This window comes from Centruroides vittatus, unplaced genomic scaffold, assembly GCF_030686945.1.
Source record: "Centruroides vittatus isolate TY-2023 unplaced genomic scaffold, ASM3068694v2 contig_68, whole genome shotgun sequence".
Taxonomy (NCBI): Eukaryota; Metazoa; Arthropoda; class Arachnida; order Scorpiones; family Buthidae; genus Centruroides; species Centruroides vittatus.
Window position 1 is genome coordinate 94271 of NW_027122426.1, and position 25467 is coordinate 119737.

General features: G+C 32.7%; 1 protein-coding gene across 1 annotated transcript in view; it reads right to left on the reverse strand.

Annotated features, from left to right (window-relative positions):
* Positions 1-6785: 6785 nt before the first annotated feature.
* The window catches only part of LOC136980101 (patched domain-containing protein 3-like), a 45286-nt gene continuing 26604 nt past the window's right edge, over positions 6786-25467 (reverse strand). The window contains exons 2-4 of the mRNA XM_067276140.1: positions 8711-9583; positions 8310-8627; positions 6786-7993 (exon numbers count right to left, since the gene is read on the reverse strand). Coding sequence (XP_067132241.1) covers positions 6786-7993; positions 8310-8627; positions 8711-9583 — 2399 coding nt within the window. The remainder of the gene's footprint in view (positions 7994-8309; positions 8628-8710; positions 9584-25467) is intronic.

A 25467-nucleotide genomic window follows, 5' to 3' on the forward strand; every position in this document is an offset into this window, starting at 1 on the left:
CCTTCCTAAAGAATTTATGAATATCAAGAAAATCGTGACAGATTTTGAAGAATTTTACTCTTTCCTGTTATTGGTTTGGACAACTGTCGTAGGTGGAAATGTCATTTCTTCCTTTTGTTCGTTTTTTGCCTCGTTATCTATGTTAGAAACAAATCACAATATTGGGATTTTTGTTTTGAGTTTATTTCCATTCTTGTTATTTATAAATATGTGTTTCGCTGCTTCTCGCGTATCCGATTCTGCGAGAAAAATCTCCACAGTCGTCTACACAAAGTCGCTTTCTTGTAATGCTTTCGTGCAAGATTCTGCATACAGATTTTCAATGAAATGTCTTGACGAAATCCCCCATTTTACGGGATGGAACATATTTGTTGTCGATCGTTCTTTGGTATTCACTATTATCGGGATATCAATTTCTTACACAGTCATAATAACCCAATATCATCAATAGTTTACAATCTGTAATGTTCTTCAGTATTATACAATATTCAATTCAATTCTGTATTTTGTAACATCTATAATTGTTAACATTGCAAATTTAACTGTGTTTAACAGGAAGAAAATGTTGGGCTTGTTTAACTAATCACAAGATCTGCATTTATAATTTTAAGGATAAACACTCAGAATTTCATCTGTTCTTATGTCATTTTTAATTGTGCCATTAATGTCTTTCTATTTATTAAAAAAGGATACAGAATTACTTTTTAAGAAGAAATTTGGTGCCTTTCAAAAGCGTTATATTAATGCTGTCACCCGAATTCCTGCTACAGTTTATATTAACTTATTTATCTTTGTTATTTTTCTAAAAAAGAAGGAAAATTGATGAGTATATTGTAAGAACGTAATCGAAGATGAGCAATTATTTATTGTCACAACGCCGGGCTGCAATTCTTAATCATATTTTCAATTTATTTAATTTAAAAACATATGCTGTTTATTTCAAATTAGTAGTGTCTTCTCCTGTACATAACACTTTTCCTGCTAGCAATAGAGTATGAGGGTCATCTATCTAACATTCTAACTCCTGACAGGAGAAACTTGCATCAATATACTGTAGATTTAAAGAAATATATTATATTTAATAGTTACTGAGTACTTTTATATACATTTCCGTGCATAATAAAAATACAATTGTTAATGCAATAATTGTTAAGCATTAACAATTGTCAGAAGAATCTGCACAGTCGTCTATACAAAGTCACTTTCTTGTAATGTTTTCGTGCAAGATGCTGCATACAAATTTTCAATGAAATGTCTTGACGAAATTCCTCATTTTACTGGATAAAGTATTTTTGTTGTTGACCGTTTTTTGGCGTTCACCATTATTGGAATAACAAATTCTTACACAGTTATAATAACTGAATATCAATAATAATTTACAATTCTTTGGTGTGTAATATTGATAACTGTTGTTATTCTAGATTTAACTGTGTTAATGAAAATAAAGTTATTATTAAATAAAATTTGTTACTGTTTTTATTTTAATTTATCTCGAGTTAAATAATTTTAATTAGGATCAGTTTTAATTAAAATCTTTCTAATACGAACGGATTAGCAAGAACAAACGTAATTAATTTTTTTGATAACATAAATATAAAACTTCTTGATGTCTTGTTAGTGCGAAAGCATTGTGTATATTGTTCTTATGTTAAATATTTTAATTTTTAAGAATTTCAGTGTGGTTTTTAACACCCCGAAAAATATAATTGTCAATATTCGTCAAATGATAATATTTTTATTAAATGAATAAATACCATTACAGTCCTGCTGATTATCCAGATGTCGCAGGATACAAATGCGTTTATAGTGGCAGCCTGCTGCTCTGGTTTTTCTTTTAGAACGAATCAGGAGTGGTCGATAACCTTAAAAATTTTTGAATGTGGCAACTTTTGCATATGTAGGATGCCGCATTGTTGATCTGTCCATTCAATGGGCTTACTAACATTGTTAAAATTTTGTTGTGAGCGCTAACAGGGGTAAAATTAGCATATGATGCAATGGGCTTGCTAACAGGTATAAAATTGGCTTGTGACAAAATGGGCTTGCTAAGAGGGATTTTTTCCCTGTTAGCGCTCGCAGGGCTAAACTTAAATAAATCTAGATGTAGCAATTTCGTATTTATAGTTGCTTTCGTAATTACAGATGTTTAAAAGGAATGCATTTCACGGGATGCTAAAATTCAAGCTGAGGTGCCGAAATGAATACAGACAGAACAAGCAAGAAAATTAATTCCTGTGTAAATTAATGTAGATATTTCTCAAATTTCTATAACTGTTTAAAATCGTACTAAGATGGCCCTTTTTAATCATGGTAATCACGGGTTTTGCCACGCCCACAATGCTAGAGAAATAACTCGTGTTATATTTTCATAACTATAGCAGTGTTTCTCAATGCGTTTAGATAGAAATCAATTTACTGAAGTAGATCGTAATCTACCGGTTGAAAACAAATTAGTATCGATGCCTTAAACTAAAACCGGTTACTGGCCTTCCGGTTCACAAAATGATACGATTTAAAATTTGGGACTCTAAGCATGGCCACTAGATACCTACCAGGTCTGAATGTGACGTCACAACCGGTCTGGTGACGTAAGAGAAGGAGTGCTTCAAACCTCTGCTTTTAACAGTTTCCAAGGGAGAATTATTTTGTCTCCGTGAAAATTAATATATAAAGTGAATATATAAAATTAGTATCGTCATTCATAAAAAGTTTGGGTGTTGTATACAATACTTTAATTAAGAAAAATATGTAATTTAATTAATATTATTGGTCAATGGAAGAACAATTAGGCTGAACTATAAATTTTAATAAGAAAGTAGTTTATAATAAACCCGTATCTTTTCTATTGGGCGTGAATAAATAAGACAAGTATGACGTTCTCTTTCCTTTCATATTACAGTGGCATAAATTAAACGGAACAGAGTGTTAAAATGTCCTACTTTCTTTCTATAATAAAAAGTTTATCTACTTAATCATAATAGATCGCTTTGAAGAATGACTGTGATGTCTTTGTTTGATAAATTCAAGGGAATTTTTCTATTGAAAACTTGTTTGATAAGTGTACAAAAAAGCAAATACGAAAAATCTATCCAAAGTAATTATTGGAATTTACAAAACTGACGCGATTTAGGAGAGCTCTATGTCGAAGTTTAGCGTAATTTACATAATTCATATTAATGTAATTATATTATGAATAAATACCTCCAATACGAATGAACTAGTAAACGGTGACACTTTTTATAGTGGGTCAGATAGCCTTGGATAAAGAATTAATTGTGGCCGAAGAACTCTATTTTGTATAATTTCAGACATTTCTGAGGTATCAAATAATAGAGGTAATAAAAGATTTAACAAAAGACGGACAACAGACAAAGAAGGATGACAGTTGGAATGTATATACAGGTAACCCCCGTATAACACGGGAGTTTCGTTCCAGAAAATTGCCGTGATATGCGAATCCGTGTTATACGAAACAAAGAACTAATACGAAAAAAGGGGGTTAAGTTCCGAAAATTAAAAAAAACATGCTATTATATTTTCATAATTAAGATAAATATCTTTATTAAAATTTTCTTAAGTGATACATATAGTCTATGTAAAAATTTATTACATTTCATGTTGTATAAGGATTTTACCCAGTTCTCAAACCGTGTTAGACTGAATCCGTGCTATAAAAGAACCGTGTTATACGAGAATGGTCCTAATTCTTGAACCGTGTTAGAGTGAATCCGTGCTATAGAAGTGCCGTGTTATACGGTAATTACCTGTATCTGCAATTTTTAAATTGTATCCAAGTAACAATTTGATTGGTATAAACTAATTCGATGTGCTTTTTTTGGTCGCAATTCCAATATTGAGACGTAGATGAAGTCTTCATATCTATATTCGTAAATGTTTTCACGCGATATTATTCTCTTCTATGTTAAACTTTATTGTAAACAGAGACCTCCCTATTTACTAGAAAAACGATTTCTTGAAACCCTTCTTTTTATCGATTTAAATACAAAGTGTACTGTTTTTTAAACAAAAGTGATTGCTAATGACGTAAAAAATTAACATTTCTCCATTATGTTTTTAGCATTAAAAAGAACACCTCCCTTGCTAACAGCAGTTGTGCAATTGTTCAGCATTTGAGGCAGACGTATTACCTGATTCTGAATTTCACGTATGGCTCCGTTTCATTAATAATATTCCGGATATTAGCTATACCAATATTCAGGGTAAATTTTTCAGGTAAGAAATAATTAATTATTTTCGATTGCTAAAACATTTATAATATATTGGTATAAATTTTCTCTTTTTGAAGATAGGCACGATTAAAGCTTTCGCTGTAGATATAGAACCGAGTGCAGAAAATCAAGTACATAATTTGCCGATTTCGTGGGAAATTCTCTTACAGTACATGAAAGTTTTAGATTTTCACGTACAAAACAAAAGGTTATCATTTCACAGTATCCTTCTTTTAATTATCCAAAAAATGTACATTGCTTGGAATTTCTATGTAACAATTTGTAATTTTAATAACAATCATTCGCTGGATAAATTACTGAATTCATCAATTTTTCTATTATTTGTAATTATTTCAGTAATTCCTTTCTATTTATTTATTATTTACAAAAGGAATCTTATTTGCACTTTGGAAGAATTGTTTGCTTGAAGGAATTCAAAACAGTTAAATGTCAAAAGCATCGTAATGTTAATGGCTCTAATCTGGTTCCAGGAAATAGTTTATTTATTCTTCTATTCCTTTATCTTGCCAAAAGAAAAAGAAACGTTAATCGATTCATATAATTTAAGAACATTTTTCGGTGTTGCAATAACGGAAAATATTTCAATTTTAATTATAATCATCATAGTAACGATTTATTTCATGTTTTTGTCAATACCACAAAACTTCTGTTTCATATTATTCATTTCGATCTGTAATGAACTAGAAGCACAATTTGCCGAATTGTCGAGTAAAATAGAGGATTATACGCGTGAGGAATTGTATACAGAAATCTCTCATTTGCCTTTCGAATATATGAAGATCAAAAGAGTGATGGACAATTTCGAACAATTTTATTCCAATATATTATTGTTTTGAACAATTGTAGCAGGAGGAAATGTCGTTTGTTCTTTCTGTTGGTTCGTTTCCTCGTTTACCCTACACATCAATCAAAGCATCGGAATCTTTACTTTTAGTGCATTTCAGTTGATATTATTTATGTATGTTTGTCACTCTTCTTCTCGTGTATCTGATTCTGCAAGGAAAATCTCCACAATAGTGTACACAAAATCACTATCCTATAATGCTTTTGTGCAAAATCGTGCATACAGATTTTGTATTAAATGTCTTGAGGAAACTCCACATTTCACGGGATGGAATATATTTGTTATCAACCGTGCTTTGGTATTCACAATTATTGGGATGACAATTTCTTATACGATCATAATAACCCAGTATCAACAATAACTCTTTTTTCTGTATGTATGGACGTATGTGTTCAAGGGTATGATTTTGATTAGTTTATTTGAAACTTGATGACTGCTGTACTTTTTGTGGAAAACTTCTGAAATTCGGCAGAATGGTTTGCTTATTTCGATGATTGATGGTTAAATTTTGGTGATGAAAGGTCGAAAGGGTGGAGAGTTAAAGGGAATCGTGTGTCATATCTCCAGTAGGATTGAACTTAATGACGATTTTACTCATGATTAATATTTATATCTTTTATAAACCCCATCCATACCCTAAAAATTAAACTTATTTGCCATTTTATAATAATTAAAAATATAAAGAATTTCAATAGCATACTAAAATAACATCGGTAGCAAGACCTCTGAAGTTATTAATAAATGAAAACATTGAGACACGTATGTAAAACATACATAAAAATAATAAAAACAAATTGTTAAACTCAAAATTGAATACTTGTTTCTGGTATCAAAATTAATAGGGTAAATGACGGTTAGACAGCGAACAAGTGTAATTACTCTATAAACTAAAAGGTGCTCCATGTATTGATATATTGGCTGGTTGGAAGCCATGCTTGTTACGTGTGCTGTTTATGCGCAATTGCTATAAAAGTAAATTAAAAAATCCAATTGTTTGTGTTTCCGACTAACATCCTGCAAGTCTGAATGCAACATACAACATTTAATAACAGAAACATTTAATAGAAACTTCACAGAATACAGAAACAAAAACACTAAAATGAAGATCTGGTTGAAATACACACAGTGTAGTGTTTGCATTACCAGAACTTCATTTTAAGCAGGCGGTATTTCTACTTACACTTCCTATTTTACCTTTTCTTTGTTCGAAATGTATGTATACTGAATTTATAGAAAAACTGTTTTCACTTTCCTGATTTTTCATAAGACTAACACTGCTTGCATTGATCCCTACTATCATCCCTATCAGATTGTTCCAGGAGTACATTTACACTCTGTATATTATTTAGACACGAGTTCTTTATTTAATGTTATAATATAATAAAGAATAAGACTCATTCGCACAATAGCTACATTGAAAATTTATTCTTGTCAAATATAGACAGCTTAATATATTCATCATTGTTTAATATATATTATCAAGCATCTTCTGTCCGGGCATAAACCTTGCATGTGACACTAAATAATTAAGTAAGTGGTGAAAAAATATATAATTTTTATTTCATAATAAACATATGAAATTCATATTTTCATACTCCACATTAATTAGACGGTCAATTCGTTTCAATTATGGCATTTGATTTAAGCCATTGTTCAGTTAACAGCTACATTGACTGTTGACTAAAGTCTTCTTAGTTTCTTCTTGTTAAAAGCGAAACTGTCGAAATTACGATGGGAATTACACACATGACGTGAAATACTGTTTCTATTACAATTAGAAAAACTACTTTAAAGAAAGTATTATATATGTATATATTGTAATATGCGAGGATTGATAATACTAATCCAGTGGATATCGATCCTTGAATTAGCGGATAACCCACGTGATAGAAACTGTCTTTTAGTTTCTTTCTAGTCGTTGAATGTAGTGAAGTAACGAACGAATAGCACATGTGAGTAGGGTAATTGACACTGAACCCGAGACAGAGAATCAAGCATATCATAGACACTATGTCTAGATTGATTTCCCACAAAGACATGAATCCGATCGTCTGCACGGTGATGGACACGACACAGATAGAGACAATAAGAGCGCATTGCAAATTGGGAATTAAAGAAACAAAGACGACAAAGATTAACAAAGAAGTGATCCAGAACAGTTGAAACGTTATCTCTCTGATGATGACTCCTTGTTCGACAATAGGCGTTATCAACGTGTGAATGACAACGGAAAATGGTGCCTCTTCGGCTACTTTCCATAAATTATTTACAAATTGGATTTCCATTGCGCTATCCGAAACGTTCTTCGCAAGAAACAAAAAACGACTGGAAACTATGTCCGTGTAGTTCTGGTTGAAACTAATGTCATTGGTAAACTGAAGAGCTCCTTTGAATTTCAAGAAGACATTTCGAAGACTGTCGATAAAATCCTGCTTCTGAGATAAATCGTAACCTCTCAAAGAAAACTTGGAAATGGGATGACTTTGAAATTCCTTAAAATATTTTAACCAGGAAAAATCGTAGTCGTGTTTAGCAATGTTTTCAATAGCATGAAATTTCTGCATGAAATTGTGGATTGAGTTTTGAATCTTCGGATCGGAGTAATCCAAAGTTTCGTTAATTACGACGTGCACCGTGAAAGGATATTCGGTAAAATATTTATAGAAAACTCGAAAACTTTCGGTAATTTCGTAATTAGTTGGATTAAACTTTAGGATGTCAATTCCTTCTTTTATGCAGGTAATACCCCAAATGCCCATTGAGAGTAATGCGAAATACAGACAAATAATTAAAACAATGACACCCGGACGAAATACAAATATTGAAAATTTATCTCTGAAAAACTTCATGAAGCAATCTTCATTGTCTTTTCTGTCTTCTTCGCAATCTTCGACAGCTTCTATATAATGGAAAAACAGTTTAATTATAATTTACATATTTGTTGTGTGTAAACGTTGGTCAATGGTGAGAAAATTACTTTTTTCAAATACTCAGAGATAGGAATATGTCAAAAAATGTGTAAACAAATGTAATTCCTATAATGTTCATTGTTGCTTATTGATATAAGTATGGTATTAGTATATTCTCGTGTATGCAACTTGTATTTGTCTACCGCATTTTTAGAGCAGCTGGGTGCACGTGTGGCGCAGAAAAATGGATATACAAAGAATAGTGTTGAACAGAATATTTAGTATTGAAAAAAAAGTGAAATTTACCAAATTTTCGCTTCCACGTAAAAGGATGAAGACCCTTCTCTTCCCTGTATCCACTTAACGCCAAACATCCGCCAAAGAAAGTCAACTGAAAGAAATAACTGAAGAAGATGCACGTTGCAGCATATATACAGAACGTTCTTATACCCGGGAAAGCTGAGGTCATGGCAATGCAATACGAGATGAAATTCGTAAGAGAAGTTATGGTGATGGACACCGCCGCGTTGGAATATGTCTGTTCCATTCTGTTTTCTACGCTGTCGTTGCAATCTGTCACTCTCCAACAAGCCAATACAACAAATGCATCGTCCACTTCCGTAGCTTTAATATATTAAATAAAATTTAAAAAGAATTAGTAAAGCAAAATATATTAGTATTTGCAAATGTTTTATAATTTATCTTACCAAGAATTATAAAAGGCAGGCTGATGTTCCACACGACATTTTCTATTCCACAAGCGCACAATAATCCAAACGAAGTGGAGACAGCCAAACCAGCGGATAGGACACCAGCTACACCTAACCACGGTTTAGACTTCACCCAGTTGTTAGTCATGTACGTAGTCATGCAGAAAATCGATATTACTACCACAGCCACACTTATGACTGGTATTACATTTTCAGAAATTAACTTTATCTGAAATTCGTTTAAAGTGAACGGATCGGGAAATACTTTAATGTGCTCAAAACTGTATTCTCTTATCCTATTGTAAAGCGCTTTCCTCCATTCCTTATTCCAATGTTTCTTACTTTCGTCGAATTCGTCTAATAAATAAATCAAACGAATCGCTTTTGCTTCCCTTATGTAGTCCTTATCGTTAGTCACAACTCCTCCGAAATTCAGACAAAGGATTCTGTACGCGTATGTTACAGGATCTATTTCAATAGGATACTTTAATTGTAATATTTTATCAAGAGCATTTTCTGAGTTATTTATCATTGTAATGATAGTATTCTCGAAACATTTACCATCCTCTGTTACGCACACGTCTGAATAACGGATAGCTTTTCCATTTATATACGTTACAGTATCTTTCGCAATAATATCTAGAAGTCGTATTTCGTTGAAGACTTCCCTGCATAACATATTTCCTTCTCTTTTATTTACAGAATAGATAATTGGAGATGATGGACGTTTGGTAAATCTTAAAATACCTTCGAATTTGGAATAATTGGTGGGAAAGGTCCTATCTATAAACTGTTTGGCATCAAAAACTTTTCCTCTGTCTGCGGTTATGAGAAAGTCAATATCGTCGTTGGTTTTGATTCTAATAAACCCTACGAATAGCAAACAAGATATAATAAGAGGAAAATAAACGAAATACCAAGGATATCGTCCGATAATTCTTCCGAGTTGACCGATTCTGGTGGAGACAGTTTTTGATAACCACAAAATATTCATTTTCTAAAGACGTTTCGGCACCTGTAGTATTAGTAATAATAATAATAATTGTTATTATATCGGATTACATATTATACATAAATTATTTAGAAATCATCCGTATGTGTTTCAACAATATAAAAGATCGTTCTGAAATCACGTAGCCCAGTTGAAGAGGAGTGTGTAAATGAAGGGATACCACGGAACACTACAACGGGAATGGTTGGTCCGGATTTGATTACGTAGCTTAAGCTATATTGCAAGCAAGAACAAGAGGGCATAGCCAGAAAACCATTTGATTATTTATCACAGTGTGACCAGAGTGTCGGAGTCTGTTTGACCCCTTGTCAGGATGTGACACCACCGAGTCTTTCAGGACTCGGAAATCGCGACGGGGAGTTGTTACGTGAGGCGAGCGGTCGCGGGTGAGCGGTTACGTCCGTTGTGGAGGTGGAGAAAGGAGAAACGAGGAAGTCACTCTGGATACTGGCTAGGAAACAAGAATAAATTTAATAAAAATAACAGAGATTACAGCACGATGTATAGCTACAAATAACGTATTCCTAGATATACGAGAGAGAGTTTACAAACGATCCGCGAGTTGATAAATATTTTGGTTAAGGAGATGTTAGAGTTGAGTGTTAGAGTTCCTTGGGCAGCAGGGTATCCACGATCTTAGACGGTATATTCCACAGAGGTACACAATCCACAGAATAAAACAGTCCACAGTATGAATCAATCCATACGTAATATTTCCCGGTCTTCTAGGTGGGGTAACGCCTGGGCGTAGGTCGAAAATGTTGCAGGAATTTTTTCAGGGTTGGGTTCGCGGTGGGTGACCAGACGACGACTGCCAGGATTTTTCCTCGTTCTCTCGTATTATTTTTCCTCTTGGGATTTATCCATGTGATCAGGATCTCGTTGTTAAGGGTCGGGTGTCCAATACGTGAATTACTTTTAAAAGTTCCGGGTGACACACGACTAACTGGATGGATCATCTTCAACGAGGAAACAAGTTCGTGGGAAATAATTTTTATGATTTTCAACAGATCTTTTGATAAAATGGTGGAGGTAAAACAATCGAAAAATTTGATTGAACACCTTAGTTTATTCCTCCGTCACAACAGTGTAACAATTAACAGAAGCCGGGAAACTGCGAACACTTACAATTGTTATTTTTTATATGAGCTAGCGGGGTTCTTTTTATTGTTGAAGGTAAGTTGCAAAAACGTGTTTCTATTTTCCTCATATAATGTGTACATTAAAAAATGGAATATTTCAGGGTCTGACTTTCTTAGACTGGATAGCTTTCGAGATAAAGAACACTTGAACACTAAATGATGCAATGCAGTCAGAATAGTTTAAGTAACAATCTCATATTTAAATGTTTTTTGGAATTAAGCATATAATTATTACGGAAAACTTATCGTTCAGGGACACTTTTTCGATGAAAAAGTAGATTTTATTTTCTATTTTTTACAAAAAAAAAATGCATTTCGGACCATAAGCCACTCTTTAGTCCTTATTTTGTATAATATTGTAGAGCTATAATATATAGAACTAATGATAATACTAGAATAACTAAATGTTAAAAACCAGTAAAACTGTAAAATGAAAAAATAAACTAGCAAAAATCTAGAATAATTCGACAGATAATAGGAATAAAAGCATAAAAACTGTCTAAAATACAAACAAAAACTGAAATGAACTGGTGCATGAAAAAAGAACTGAATCGATGGATATCTGTTTCGTTGGTTTTACCCTACGTTTTTAAAACTTATTTATTCCAATAATTACCGTTAAATACTATATTTTGCCTTGTCGAAACAATTGTGATTACTAACAATACCTGTATTTAAGAGCTTCGTATCAGCTTAATTTTGTTTGGCCCATCAGGTATTTCGAAAAGTTTAGTTGCCCCACTTGAACATAAGTAGTATTGACTATTTTCAATACAGTACAACACGGTTAGTGCCATAACTAGCCATTCTTGTGCACTAAGCAAGAATTTACATTTAGGCCCCTTAACTAATTAGGTTTGAGAAATTAATAAAAGAAATACATGCATTTTGGAACCCCCTTCTAAGTGGGTCCTGTGCGGGTGCACCTGTTGCACCTACCTGGTTACGGCACTGGTTACTGTAATTATGAATATTTTGTCATGTGCGTGAATTGCGCACGTGGGTAATTTGACGAGGGAAGACTTTTATAGGAAAATAGCACCTATTTAGATGAATTTCTTAGTTCGATTATACATTAGATGTCGGTTGTTTACCAATATAATACTTATTTTTTACAATTTCATTAATATGTCTTTTTAATATAATTGAACCAAGTGTTTAAATTTATATACACTACCTTTTTATTGTTATTGTGATCAGTTTAAGCAAGTAGCGAGGTAACACAATAGGCGGATTTAACTCTTAATTTCGAAATATTTAGCATATTTGAAATCATTTTTAACAGAGAATAAAATAAATATGAAAATTGATTTACTTACCTATCGAGTACGCTGTGGAGGTATAACGGCTGAAATACTGATGATTTAATTCGGATATTTATCATAAGACAATGACGTCAAGAGAGCGATTATTGTCTTATTGTTTGCTCACAGTTCCCGTTACAATTTTCCTTACTTTTAATGATGACTTTCATTCAAAATTTCCGTCCAGTTAAACAATGCTAGGAAATTTTAAATTTTTTGTTAATTATCGGAAAAACTTAAATCTTAAAATAATTGTTCAAATGATTTTTATATTCGGACGGGATTAGTACGTTTGTAACTATAAATTCAGATTCGCCATTGTTTTATTAACAAATGGAAAATGTTAGGATATGTTATTTAAACAATTTAAATACTTGTTAAATTACATAGTATAATATTAATTCATATGCCTATATGTCGTTGTTTTCTATTTGTTATATATTTTGTCTACGAAAACTTAGCCTATTAATAGGACTTATTGCACTGATGTTTTGGCTTTAGCAATCGAGGGAAATATTATTTAAAGACAAAAAATCAGTGCATTAAGTTCTATTAATAGGTTAAGTCCTCGTAGACAAAACATATAATCATCATACTATAATAAAGATAAATACGGATCACAGAGAACAGGTGTCAGTATACAACGTGTCAATTTAGGGTACGTGTTTAAATATATACGTATTGAGAATAGCCTATTATTATTGATTATTTCAGGACTTCGTTGATGCAACTGTCTGAAAAATTACACATGAATTAGATCGTTTTTTGAAAGTTATAATGAAAATAAATAGCGTAAACTCCCGATACCTCCTATAAAGTACGGAATGGTCTCGTATACTCTCGAATAAGCCAGATAAAACGCTAGTGTGTAGACTTTGAAACCATTCAAAGCGTAAGCTACGTCATAGCAATAAACATTGAGTAATTTCAGTTAGCAAGAATGATTAACTAAGGCAACTCAATCTCACGTTTGCATCTAAAAATGACGCGTGTGTTGTGACGTAAAGCGATCGAGAGTACTGGAAACTCTCATTCAACCCTCTCACCTACCGTGACGTGTTATCTTGCGCGATTGATTATTTTTTTTTTCAGGTAGACACCCCTTCATATTGTAATTATTAAGAATTTACTAAGCGCACGCTACGCAAAAAATATTTATCTTTTACATTCGTCTTCAACTTTATTTGACTATAAACTTTATTAATATTTCAACTTTATTAATATTTATTATTATAATTTATAATAAAATTCTTTTCATAATCTCTATTTATGTCAAATTTAAAAGAAATAGTGATCGTATCTCCAGTGAAAACGTCATATTAACTCCCCCACTTAATGAATTATGGCTGTTTCTACTGTATATTGTCTTAAGATTAATCGTTTTTGAATTGCCTTCTAAAAAAGTCTTTTGGGAATTTCACTGAAAACAAAGGAAACAATTAGTACTTGACGTAGTTACTATAAAAAAGGTTGCATTATCTTTATATGTATCAAAAACAAACGACCACGTGTTGTCTCATACAGCACGGAGCTAACAATCTGTAGCGATAGCTGAGAAATTATTATACATAATATTTATGTGATAAATCACAATTACAATAAAATATAATTATAATATCGTTGACGCGTACAGTAACGACTAATTGTTTTCTTTTTGCAGGAAAATATTAAGGTAGGATGTTTTTAAATAAATTTTCCTGTTATTTAATCATCGTCACTCAGGCGGATATTAATGTGACTAGAGGCTCGGCACCGCTTTAGCGTCTCGTCAGGACTGACACCGCTGTGTCTTCTAGGATAGACACAGAAACCTTGATGGCCGCAAATTCGGATTTCGCGCGAGCGGTCACTTGCGTAGGTGGTCGGATTTGGGATGGAAAAGGGTTGAGAGACGGATCGAAAGTGACTCACGCGGTATATACCTTGGATGCACTAACATACTTGGTAAACATTTTCATTAAATAAAAGTATTCATTGGAGTTACAATTCCTCGAACACCTAATATTATCATCGTTTTGCCTGGTAATGCTGATAATTAAACAGGCTACGTCATTAGTTTTCTTACTCGGGTATTATTAAACCCGATTTACGTATCCACAAGCATTATAAAATATAAACACGTAATGACAGCATCGCGACTTTACGTCACAATACACTAGAACAATAAATTTGAAAGCAAAATAAATTCGAAATTTTTGTTTAATATCGTTTCCTAGCAAACAAATCCTGTATAACACTTGCTGTAAATATGTACAGTACACGCTGTAAATATTAAATGGGTTGTTATTGAACGAAAACAATACACTTGTCGAATCAATTAAACTTAAATTACTTATTATAAAAATTTCCAGAGTAATTTTATTGAGGATTCTGTATTGCGTGATACACGACAAGTATTTATGTTTCGAACAAAAGAGTCGTTAAGGAAACAATAACAATTCAGTATTATACAAATGACAGAATAATCTTCGCTTATTTCTATTGTTAAATGTATTGGAATGTCTTTTGTAGAATGCAAAAAAAGGTTTAAAATTCCACGAGATTCCAAAAACCGCCACCAAAGAGCGCTTTTAAAGCCGAAGTAGTGGTTTATTGACATGCAGGATCACCAGACTTAAATTTATGCGATTTTTCGCTCTGGGGCTATCTCAAACAGTTGGTCTATCTTTATCCTATAACATCACTGTCAGATTTGAAGAATAGCACAGTACGTCATGTGCGTAACATTCCAAGGCATTCACATCATGCGACTGTTGAACATGCTATTTTACGGTTTCAGATGGTAGCCAACAATGGTGACCATCATATTTTGAACATTGTTTGTTCACATTAAACAGATAACTTGTGTAGCTCATTGTTGTGTTCTGTATAAAGCTGTCGTACGAAGCTTTTCCTAAATCGTTGTAAAACAGTAAAGTACTATAATAACTTGCCGAATGGCCGAGAAGGTTGTGAAATTAAATTCGGGTGTGGAACTCCAAGAATTTTTCATGACCAATTCGTTCCTGATACGTTGAATCTGTTCTTCATTAGCCACCATTTCGTTGTCAGCCTTGCGAAACTCATGATGGACCCGGAAAATAAGCTTTGTGAGAGTTCACACAGTAGAAAGCTAATATATATATATTAGCTGTTGGCTATTTTTATTAGTCCTGTTCTTAAAATCTCAAAATATAAAAAAACGTACTACCAGTAGGAAGATGGGTACAATGAGAAGGATAAATAATTATTAATACTGTTCTAAGCGAGAAAAGGTCGGGTAAAGCAGCTGGCCCGGACGATATTCCGATGAATGTTGAAAGTTGGCAGATGAGCAACTACCTCAGAAATTTTTGAACATTTCTAATGAAGTCTCGATAACCAGAATTTTTGCTGAAAGTTGGAAAATAGCGCGAATATTTTCCATTTTTAAATCAGGAGATGTAAACAACAAAAGTAATTATAGATGAATAGCGCTGTTGAACACTGTTAGTAAGATCTTCTCTATGATCCTATTGTAAAAGGCTGTTTTTTTCGGCACAGAGAGAGCAAATTATGTCAGAGATACTAGCGGGTTTTCGTAAAGAATATTCTACATTAGACTATATATTTGTTTTAAGACTTTTGTTCTTATCAGACACAATGAAGCATTATGTCTGAAAAGAACAAAAGGACAGGAGCAGCTGAACTACCGAAAATTCGAATGCTCGTATTCGACTTAAGATGACTGACTGTAAGCCAAACTTGAGTAAATTGGCGTTACAAGTTCAGCATTAGGAGAGCCATTGATATCGAAAAGAAAACTAAAGTTTATTCAGTTACGTTTGTTTTTATAATAATTAAAATTACAATTATAATTTTTATGTTTAAGGTTTAAAGGATATTGTAATTATTTTCTGAATAAAATTTTTCTCATCATTCACCAAAAAAGACTGTTTTAAAATAAAAATGAAAATACCACTGATGTTTCGTCTGTGGCATTTTCCTAATACACACATTTTGGTCTATTTTGACCAACAGCGAAAAAAAGATTGCCGACCTTCGGTTTAAATGCATCGATGAAACTTTTTTATCTGCAATACTTTCATCTTTTCATGCTGTTGATGTTAGTGTAAGAATCCACGGAGGAAAAGTCGGTTAACTTCTATCCTTATAACTACCGAATGGAATACATAAAGACTGCTCACGTAGTCAGTAGATGGGTTTTCAAATATTTGTCAAGTAACAATAATCAAGAAATTTCGCACTATGCCTTGTGATAAGACCTGTTTTTAAATCTTATTTGAAAGGGTCAAATCATGGATTCACGGCAAGGTAAGTATCAAGTTTTTTTTTTGTATTTTTTTACAGATACTTTTTATCCTTTATAATTCGATAAATATACGAGAAATGATAAGTACAGCGTCAAACTCTTAACCCCTTTTAATGGCGACGGTCTGGTGAAAACCCCTCAGGTATTTCCTGGATGGCTTGTAATAAGAAGGCTAATTGTCTCGAGTGTGGAGGTCGCGTTAAGTAGGTCGCTACGGGACCGTTCTCCGAATAAACACAGGTTAACAGGTTAACAAAACAAAAAACTTTAATCGAAAAATAAAGCGATTTACAATAGGTAGTTACAAAAATGATACAATTAATTAGGCTACAATGTCCCTAATACCCCGTTCGCACCAGCACTTCAATCTAGATTGTAACCAAGGTCGGCGACTATGCCTTGGTGCGACCTCTCTCGACCGTTTCAATCTCGACTGAAACGAGGTTCAATCGCGAACGACTCAAGAGAGTTCTTGAAACTAGATCCAGTCATAAGAGAGATCCCACAATCCCACGCTCGCGAGAAAATACAAGATGGCGGCGGAACACGTGTCGAGCTATCGACAGAAAAATAAAAAATATATTTGGAGAGAAGATAGCAAGAAGCAAGTATATGGCAAGAAGAAGTATTTATTTCTATTCAAAACTTTTATTCTGTGTGTTGGTCTTCGTGACTTACCAAGTAGTTATGCCAGTTTTATCATCGCGTGTAATAGCCGGGTTCTTCTCAAGCGGACTGCCTGTGCGAGCAGCACGACGTTCGACTGACGACAGTCACAATCCAGATTGTAGGTAAATCTAAATCGAAGTGAGTCGTGGATTGTGTGCGAAGGTTCAATCGCGTATAAGCATATGTATAACTGGGTCAACTCCTTATACTATATACGAGTCTAACTCTTCTTGCTAACTCGATCGAGAGAGTGTACGAAATTACATCTTAGTCGAATGCCTTGCATGAGCCGAAGTCTTCGGGTCGAATCGAAGTAAAGTTGGTATCCAGTGGTCGTCTTCTATGTGCACAAAAAGTGGCAAACGGGCTTTGAACATGGCCACTCGGAACAATGTTCACTTATCATGAGGCAAGACTGAAGTAGTTTATATCTGTCGTTTTCGAACTTGCCGCCTTTAATATGGCGGAATAAGCCTTATGTAGTCGTCTCCTAATTATGTCCGTCCCCATTAACAGGTATCTGGACGTTATATCTGTATACGGTGTGGGAATCTAATCGGGTGACTGTTTGGTACCGTTGACACGATTGTTTGTTAACAATTACTTATAAATTTCCTCCTAAGACCAAGTTAATTATTAACATTCTCACATTTAACGGTCGACCGTTATAACATATTTGCGCGAATTGCGGGGATTAATTTGAGAGCGGAAACTACTTGTTGACAGTTACGTTAATATTTGATATTCTTGCATTCTTATTTCGTGGAAACAGGGTGGGAAAAAGAAAAAGTTACTAAAGCTTCTCCTTTCGTTAAAAATTTATATAAAATCAGTTTCTGTATTCCCACAAACATAACTAAAAGTAGATTAATACTACCATTAATTCCAGCATTCGAATTTTCACTAATTTCCTTCTTTCATAAATACAATTGCTATATGGCCTATTGTTTTATAAAGATTAGTTATTTTCCAGTTTTATAACGTACAGAACAAGTTAATAATAAGGAAAATATGACGACGTACGATACTAATCTTACCCAAATAAATAAATAAATAATAATAGTAATAATAATAATAATGATAAATAACGAATACAAACTCGCAGTTGTTTTTTTTATATTATTTTCTATTAGAATAATATCAATAAAAAGTCATTTCAATAATAACAATGTCTTCGAAATAAAATATACAACAATAAGCGTTATTATTTAATAGTTTTATTTCTGTTCAATAAACTTTTTTTTATATGGTCACAACGCATTGGTATTTGATCGCGAGTTTGCAGATACGACGAACTCAACACGGGTTTACTACAACTAAATAGGGGTTATTTTACTATAAAAACCTCCGGAAAACATTCACAACTCAACAGGTCGATGTACTACAATAAAACAACAAACCACCAGCAGTCTTTTTTGTTTAGTTAATTTATTTGAAAAGATATGAATACATAGAAACTACATCAACTTTTTGTTTTCTTTGCGTCAGAAATAGAAATATATAAAATTTACTACCTAATAATTATGATTAATACTGGGCTATTATGACAGTGTAAGAAATTGCTGTCCCAATAATAGTTAACACCAAAGCACGATCAACGACAAATATGTTCCATCCCGTGAACTGAGGAGTTTCTTCAATACATCTCATAGAAAATTTGTATGCACGATCTTGCACGAAAGCATTACAAGAAAAAGATTTTATATACACGACTGTGGATATTTTTCTTGCAGCATCAGAAACACGAGCTGCAGCGTTACAAACACACATAAATAAAAAGAACGGAAGTGCATGCAAAACAAAATTCCCAATACTATAATTTATATCCGAAGTAGTTAAGTTCGAAAAAAACCAACAAGACGTAGAAACGATATTTCCTCCTGAATTAATCGTCCAAATTAACAATATCTTGGAATAAAATTCTTGGAAATTGTCCACAACTGTCTTGATCCTCATGAACTTCCTCTGGCAGATGAGAGATTTCTCGACAGAAGTCTTCACGCGTAAAATTTTCTATTTTACGCGATAATACGACAAATTCCGTTTCTAATTCTTTACAAATTAACATAAATAGTACGAAACAAGGACGACGCCAGCCAATGGGTAAGGGGGGGCAAGATGATGTAAATTGATAGATGATATGAATTGTATGTAGGTAAAATAGAAACGATTCATAAAGTTTTAATCATTTACTATGTACCGGAAAAGAAATATCTCAAATAAAACATTTTCTTTAACTTACAAGAAGCCTAAGAAGATTATTTTAATTAAACTTAGCATTTAAATAACTTTTTCGAATTTCTAGGGGAGGGCAACTGCCCCTCCCCCTGGAGACGCCCTTGGTACGAAACAGAAATAATGTGGTGTTGTTAAAAACACAAGATAAATCATTGTCAAAACGGTTAGAATTAAAATGTTGTCTAGTTTCCTCGAGAGCAAATGCATTTTACACATATATCACAGTGTTATTATTTAAATAAACGTAGACTTATGAAAATAGGTAAAGTGTAATTTGCATGACTGGTATGTGGCTTATTTTCTTTCGTATAATTGAAAACTGCTGTTGGTTATTCGCGTATACGAGCTACACAAGTTTCAGTTTTTCAAATATTTTGTTAACTCTTATGTATTCTTTCTGTATTGAAAAATCTATGCTGTTGATGATATTCACAGTTTCTTGTTTCATTTACTCGTCTTTATATGCATAGAAGAAATTTTTAAAAAGTAAATTGTTTCCAAATAACAATAAGTTGCATATTGTTTCTTTTGTATGTATACACACTTCTTCGACTGTATTCTTATTATTCTTACGCGCATTGTACCTCTTAGTAAATTTCAATTTGTAAATATTCATCCCGTTGTTTTTTCTCTGCTGTAATAAAGTGATTCGTTACTTTTTACTAAATTTGCATATATCTTCGTTTATTAATTATATCCTATGTATGTAATTGTTAAATTTTTATTTCACGAGTGTTACACAGCAATTGAAAGGACGACATCGATGTAATAATTTTGTTATTGTTGATTTAACGATTAATAAATTACATGAACCGAACATGTGGACTTTTATGCGCGTATTTTATCGAATATTATTTACAATCTTACATCTGGTAATTTTTATTTAGTTGTTACTGATTGAATATAATAAAAAGGAAATTTTATCATGTTAATTCGAAGTAAGACTAAAAGTATTACGAGCAATTATTTATTGTGACATGGTCACAATGCTCTTCTGTATTCTACTAGTGCATTGCCTGCCTTACATCTCGTCGCAATCGAACGATCCCTGACGATATAAACTGGCTGCATCCGTGCTCTCATTAGAAGAGCGTTCCTGTATTAAAGTAGTATAGAAAAAATATATAAGATGGCGGACAAACATGTGCCATTTTCACAGCAAACCGATGCTCGGCAAATAAATATACGTATGTACTGTACAGTGCGTGTATGCTGGCCACGTGACAAACACTTCGGAAAATATTTTGGCAAAAGTTATTTAGTTACGGCAATGCGATCTGCCGAGATGGAATGCCAGACGGGAGGCCTTTTATGGGAAACTAGCCCCTATTTAGGTGTTACTAACGTGAAAAAATCTTGGATTCGACACGTTGAGCTTCAGTGATTATTGATTCTATTTAATTAATGTAGATTTAAATTATAAAACAAAAGTTACTATATGTATTTCGTACGACAGAACGAAGAAGAATTGAATTGTTATCTATAAAAAGAAGTATTATAAGCTACTTTTCACTAACTCATTTTATAAATCATAAAAAAAAAATATCATCAGTAGGAAGATCGCGAATTTAGCTGTTTTAGCTAGACTTAATCGATTTATGAACAATCCATTAAATAAATCATTTAAATTATAATGGTCCGGCTTTTCTTATGACGTTATCTAGCCATAAAAATAATTAGAGAATTATAATGGAAACAATATTATTTTGCTACTTTATTTCAATATGTTAAGTTAACAACAATTCTGTGTGCATATGTGGATTCGATTGTGCAATGCGGTACCTAGTGTTAAGAATTCTTTCTCTCTTTCTCTCCCTCGTGCAATTGCAATAACGAATAGTGACTGTGTTCAGTTAGTCAGAGTCCAAAGGGTTTAAAGCCCACAAGTCTTTTGTGGTTTAGCTGATATAATTGTCAAATTTCATAGCTAATAACACCAAAAACTCTCTGGTTATTTTTTGAGGAATACGAATGTTTATTACGATTTATGCATTTCTTTAAGTAGTAAAATTGAAATCATAGTGAGTCAATCAGACTAGACTGATAATATTGATTTATTTCAACTGTTCGATATACAAGATGACCACGTTTACAATTATTCTATTTTTATTATATTTTGCCGAGGAATGAACTCACGAAAATTAAACTACAATTTTATAAATATCTTTTATAAGCACGAGTATTTAAAACGATAAATTATATATTCATAATAATAATCAATAATTGAATAATATAGCTTGTATATTAGGTGACAATTATTAATGTGTAAGTCAATCCGACACTGATAATGGTAAGGATCAAGTTAGTGTTTACAGACAACGTATTCCAAGCCGTAAATGAAGGGAAATCTTGTAAACATTTTACAGACATTCGATATGCCATTTTTCTAACGCATTTTTCCTGGCAATCGACAGATCGAATGTACAGAGCTTTACCTATTTTCCTGGCAGTTTCTGTTAATCTAGTAGAAGCCAAGCAGATATCGATGAACTGAGCAAACGGAAAAATAGATACGCATGACAATCTGCTTAAATTTAGTAATTTAAAGGATTAAACACTTAAAACGAAGCAGTAGACTGAGAAAATAATGTTACTAGCTATTGCAAACGACCATAGAAATAGCAAAAATGAATAAATGTGTTCTACGGTGTCGATAATTTGTACAATTTTTAAGTAATTGCTCGAAATCACGGAAAATTTAGTTGACCTGTCTTCTCTTGTATTAACATGCATGAATAGAGAAATGAGTGCATTTTCTATCTGTTTGCAGATAGTAGCAAAGAAACCATACAACAGATTCTGTGGCAACATTAAACTTAAAGCATAGACAGCTTTTCCAATGTATAACATTATTTCTGAAGTTTCAAGTCGTACTCCAAAAATACTATTTAATCTCCAGTATATATTTATATTCTTTTTATCTTTATATACTCGTATATTTATATTATATATTATATCTATATTATATCTATTATATATTATATCTTTATATATTATATTTATAATCTTTGTATTTTTTGTCGATTTTTAACCTCCAAAATTTAATAGCACCAATCCATCTAATACAGCAACCTCCCTGCAAAATTTCAGAAATTTTCGAAAAAAAGGCTATTGTTAGGGGATGGCCGGGGTTACGGAGTTTGGCTCGAATAGTGTACCACTTATTCGGCTGTCCAGTCAGGTAAACTGGTTCTCTGCGACGAATAATGGCTTTTTACGAAAAAAATGTACGGAGACTAGACGATCGTATAACCACCGTCTCCTTCGTCACGATTCCCGACATCGGGTAGTCAATTTCGCGGACTAACACGCGTAAACTATTATTTAAAAAGAGGGGCTTAAAATTTAGCGAGGAAGAGTGCATAGGTAAGTCGATAGGAGTCCGTTGACAAAACTAGAATCAAGTCCAATTAACAACTAACAAATGCTTTAATTGATAAACAGCAAGATACAAATGGACTATCTGATTAGAATCTAACTACGATTCAACTTTATAATTAAATCTCTAACTGTGAGATCGAGAGAGAGTTTACATACACATTAAATTATACTACCTCGACTTATGTAGTATTCGAAGTCGTGGTTTTCTATGAGGAGCTTCGGAGATGAATAATGTGGACCGGGAGTATCAATCTTGTTTGCGCGCTGTATACATTATGGATTATGTCTTCTATATGCGCTTATGTGGCCAGTTCGGGTTTTGAAAAACTGCGCGAAAAAACGAAGAAACTACAATACATTTGATTAAATAAGCACTAATTTCTTTAGGATCATTGTTTTCTCCTTGTATCTTTTAACGAACACCATTTACCCTTTTATAATTCGAGAAATATAATCGAAAGTACTTTAATATTTTCATTAGTTCCAGCATTTGAATGTTCAGTAATTTCCTTCTTTCATAAATACAGCTTTTACATGAACTATTGTTTTATAAATACGAGTTATTTTTCGTAAAAAAGTTATCTATTTTTTATTAAATATGTTATGCTATATAATTGTACACGACAAAATTACAAATTATTCTACCGTCTCATATTTTAATTAGAAAAATTGTAAATCAAAATTTCTTATATCGTATTTAATAGAATTCCGAAAACTTTTATTTCTGTACTGTCACTTGGCACTATCCACTTCGTCGTGTGTTTGATCATAGACAAGAAACTGACTACGTGCAGTTTTCTTCACATTTCTAACTACAAAATAAGGGCCATTTTCCGATAAAAGACTTTCGGAAAACATTCACAACTCGGCAGGTCGCCGTATAACAACAAAACCACAAACCACCAGCCGTCCTTTTTCGACAAATTTATTTTAACCCAAATGAATACATAGTAACTTCCTAACCAAACCAACTTTTTATTTTGTTTGCGTGAGAAATACAAATATACTAAATTTTAATACCTAATAATTATTATTGAAACTGGGTTATTATGATAGTGTAAGAAATAGCTATCCCAATAATAGTGAACACCAAAGCACGATCGACGACAAATATGTTCCACCCCGTGAACTGAGGAATTTCTTCTATACATCTCATAGAAAATTTGTATGCACGATCTTGCACGAAAGCATTACAAGAAAAAGATTTTTTATACACGACTGTGGATATTTTTCTTGCAGCATCAGAAACACGAGCTGCAGCGTTACAAACACACATAAATAAAAAGAACGGAAGTGTATGCAAAACAAAATTCCCAATACTATAATTTATATCCGAAGTAGTTAAGTTCGAAAAAAACCAACAAGACGTAGAAACGATATTTCCTCCTGAATTAATTGTCCAAATTAACAATATCTTGGAATAAAATTCGTGGAAATTGTCCACAACTGTCTTGATCCTCATGAATTCCTCTGGCAGATGAGAGATTTCTCGACAGAAGTCTTCACGCGTAAAATTCTCTATTTTACGCGATAATACGACAAATTCCGTTTCTAATTTTTTACAGATTGATATAAATGATACGAAACAGAAATAGTGTGGTGTTATTAAAAACACAAGATAAATCATTTTTATAACGATTACAAGTAATATTGAGGTGTTTTCCGTAATTGCAATTCCGAAAAATGTTCTTGTGTTGTATCTTTCAATCATCATTTGTTTTCGGTTCGACATAATAACAAAGAAATAGTAGGATATATAAAGTATATCATAAATCCAAATTAGAGCCATTACAATTATTATGCTTTTGGCATTCGACTGTTTTGAATTTCTTAAAGCAAACAATTCTTTCAAGGTGCAAACAAGATTCCTTTTGTAAATTATAAATAAATCGATAGCAATTACTGACATAATTTGAAATAAAATTGTAATTGATAAATTCAATAATAACTTTACTGAATGGTTATTCTTAAAATTAGAAAGTGCTGCATAGCAACGCCAAATAATATACATCTTTTGTATAATTAATACTACGATGCTATGAAAGGATACATTTTTGTTTTGAACGTTTAAACCTAAAATTTTCATATTTACGAAGAGAATTTTCCAGGAAATCGATAGTCGATCGGTTTTCTCTGCTACTCTTGGTTGTACGTTTATCACCGCAAAACTCATAATGACATTTCTCTTGAAAAAATTCATACTAATGTATTATTAGATTGCACAGGTATGAAAACAATAACTGTTACTTACCTTGTTGAATTTACTTTTGAAGTTGGAATGTAGAAACAAATGAATTAACGTTTAAACGTTTAATAGAAGTGAATGTCGTCAAGCAAATATTAACACGAGTGTTCTTGCCGAAATAGAAAGGAATGTGTAAAACCTAACACATTGCACAGCTACGACGCTTCAATGACGTGACAATTGGCAAACATCCGTAATAAACACGTCAGTTTGTTGCGTAAAAGTGGTACGTTTCTGACGTCATTTACAATCGCTGTAACGTTTAGCAGTACTTTTTTACTTTGATGTTCGAATCGATTAGACCACGCCTTTCGAGAAAACATTGTCGAATGAAAAGAGAGGTTCGTGGCTCACTCACCGGCCGAATATTCGGCATTATTCTTTATTCGGATATATAATAATATATTGTATCGAAATAATACCAAATTGATGGAATATTAAACACCCCAATCTATTGTTTAAAAGGACAAAA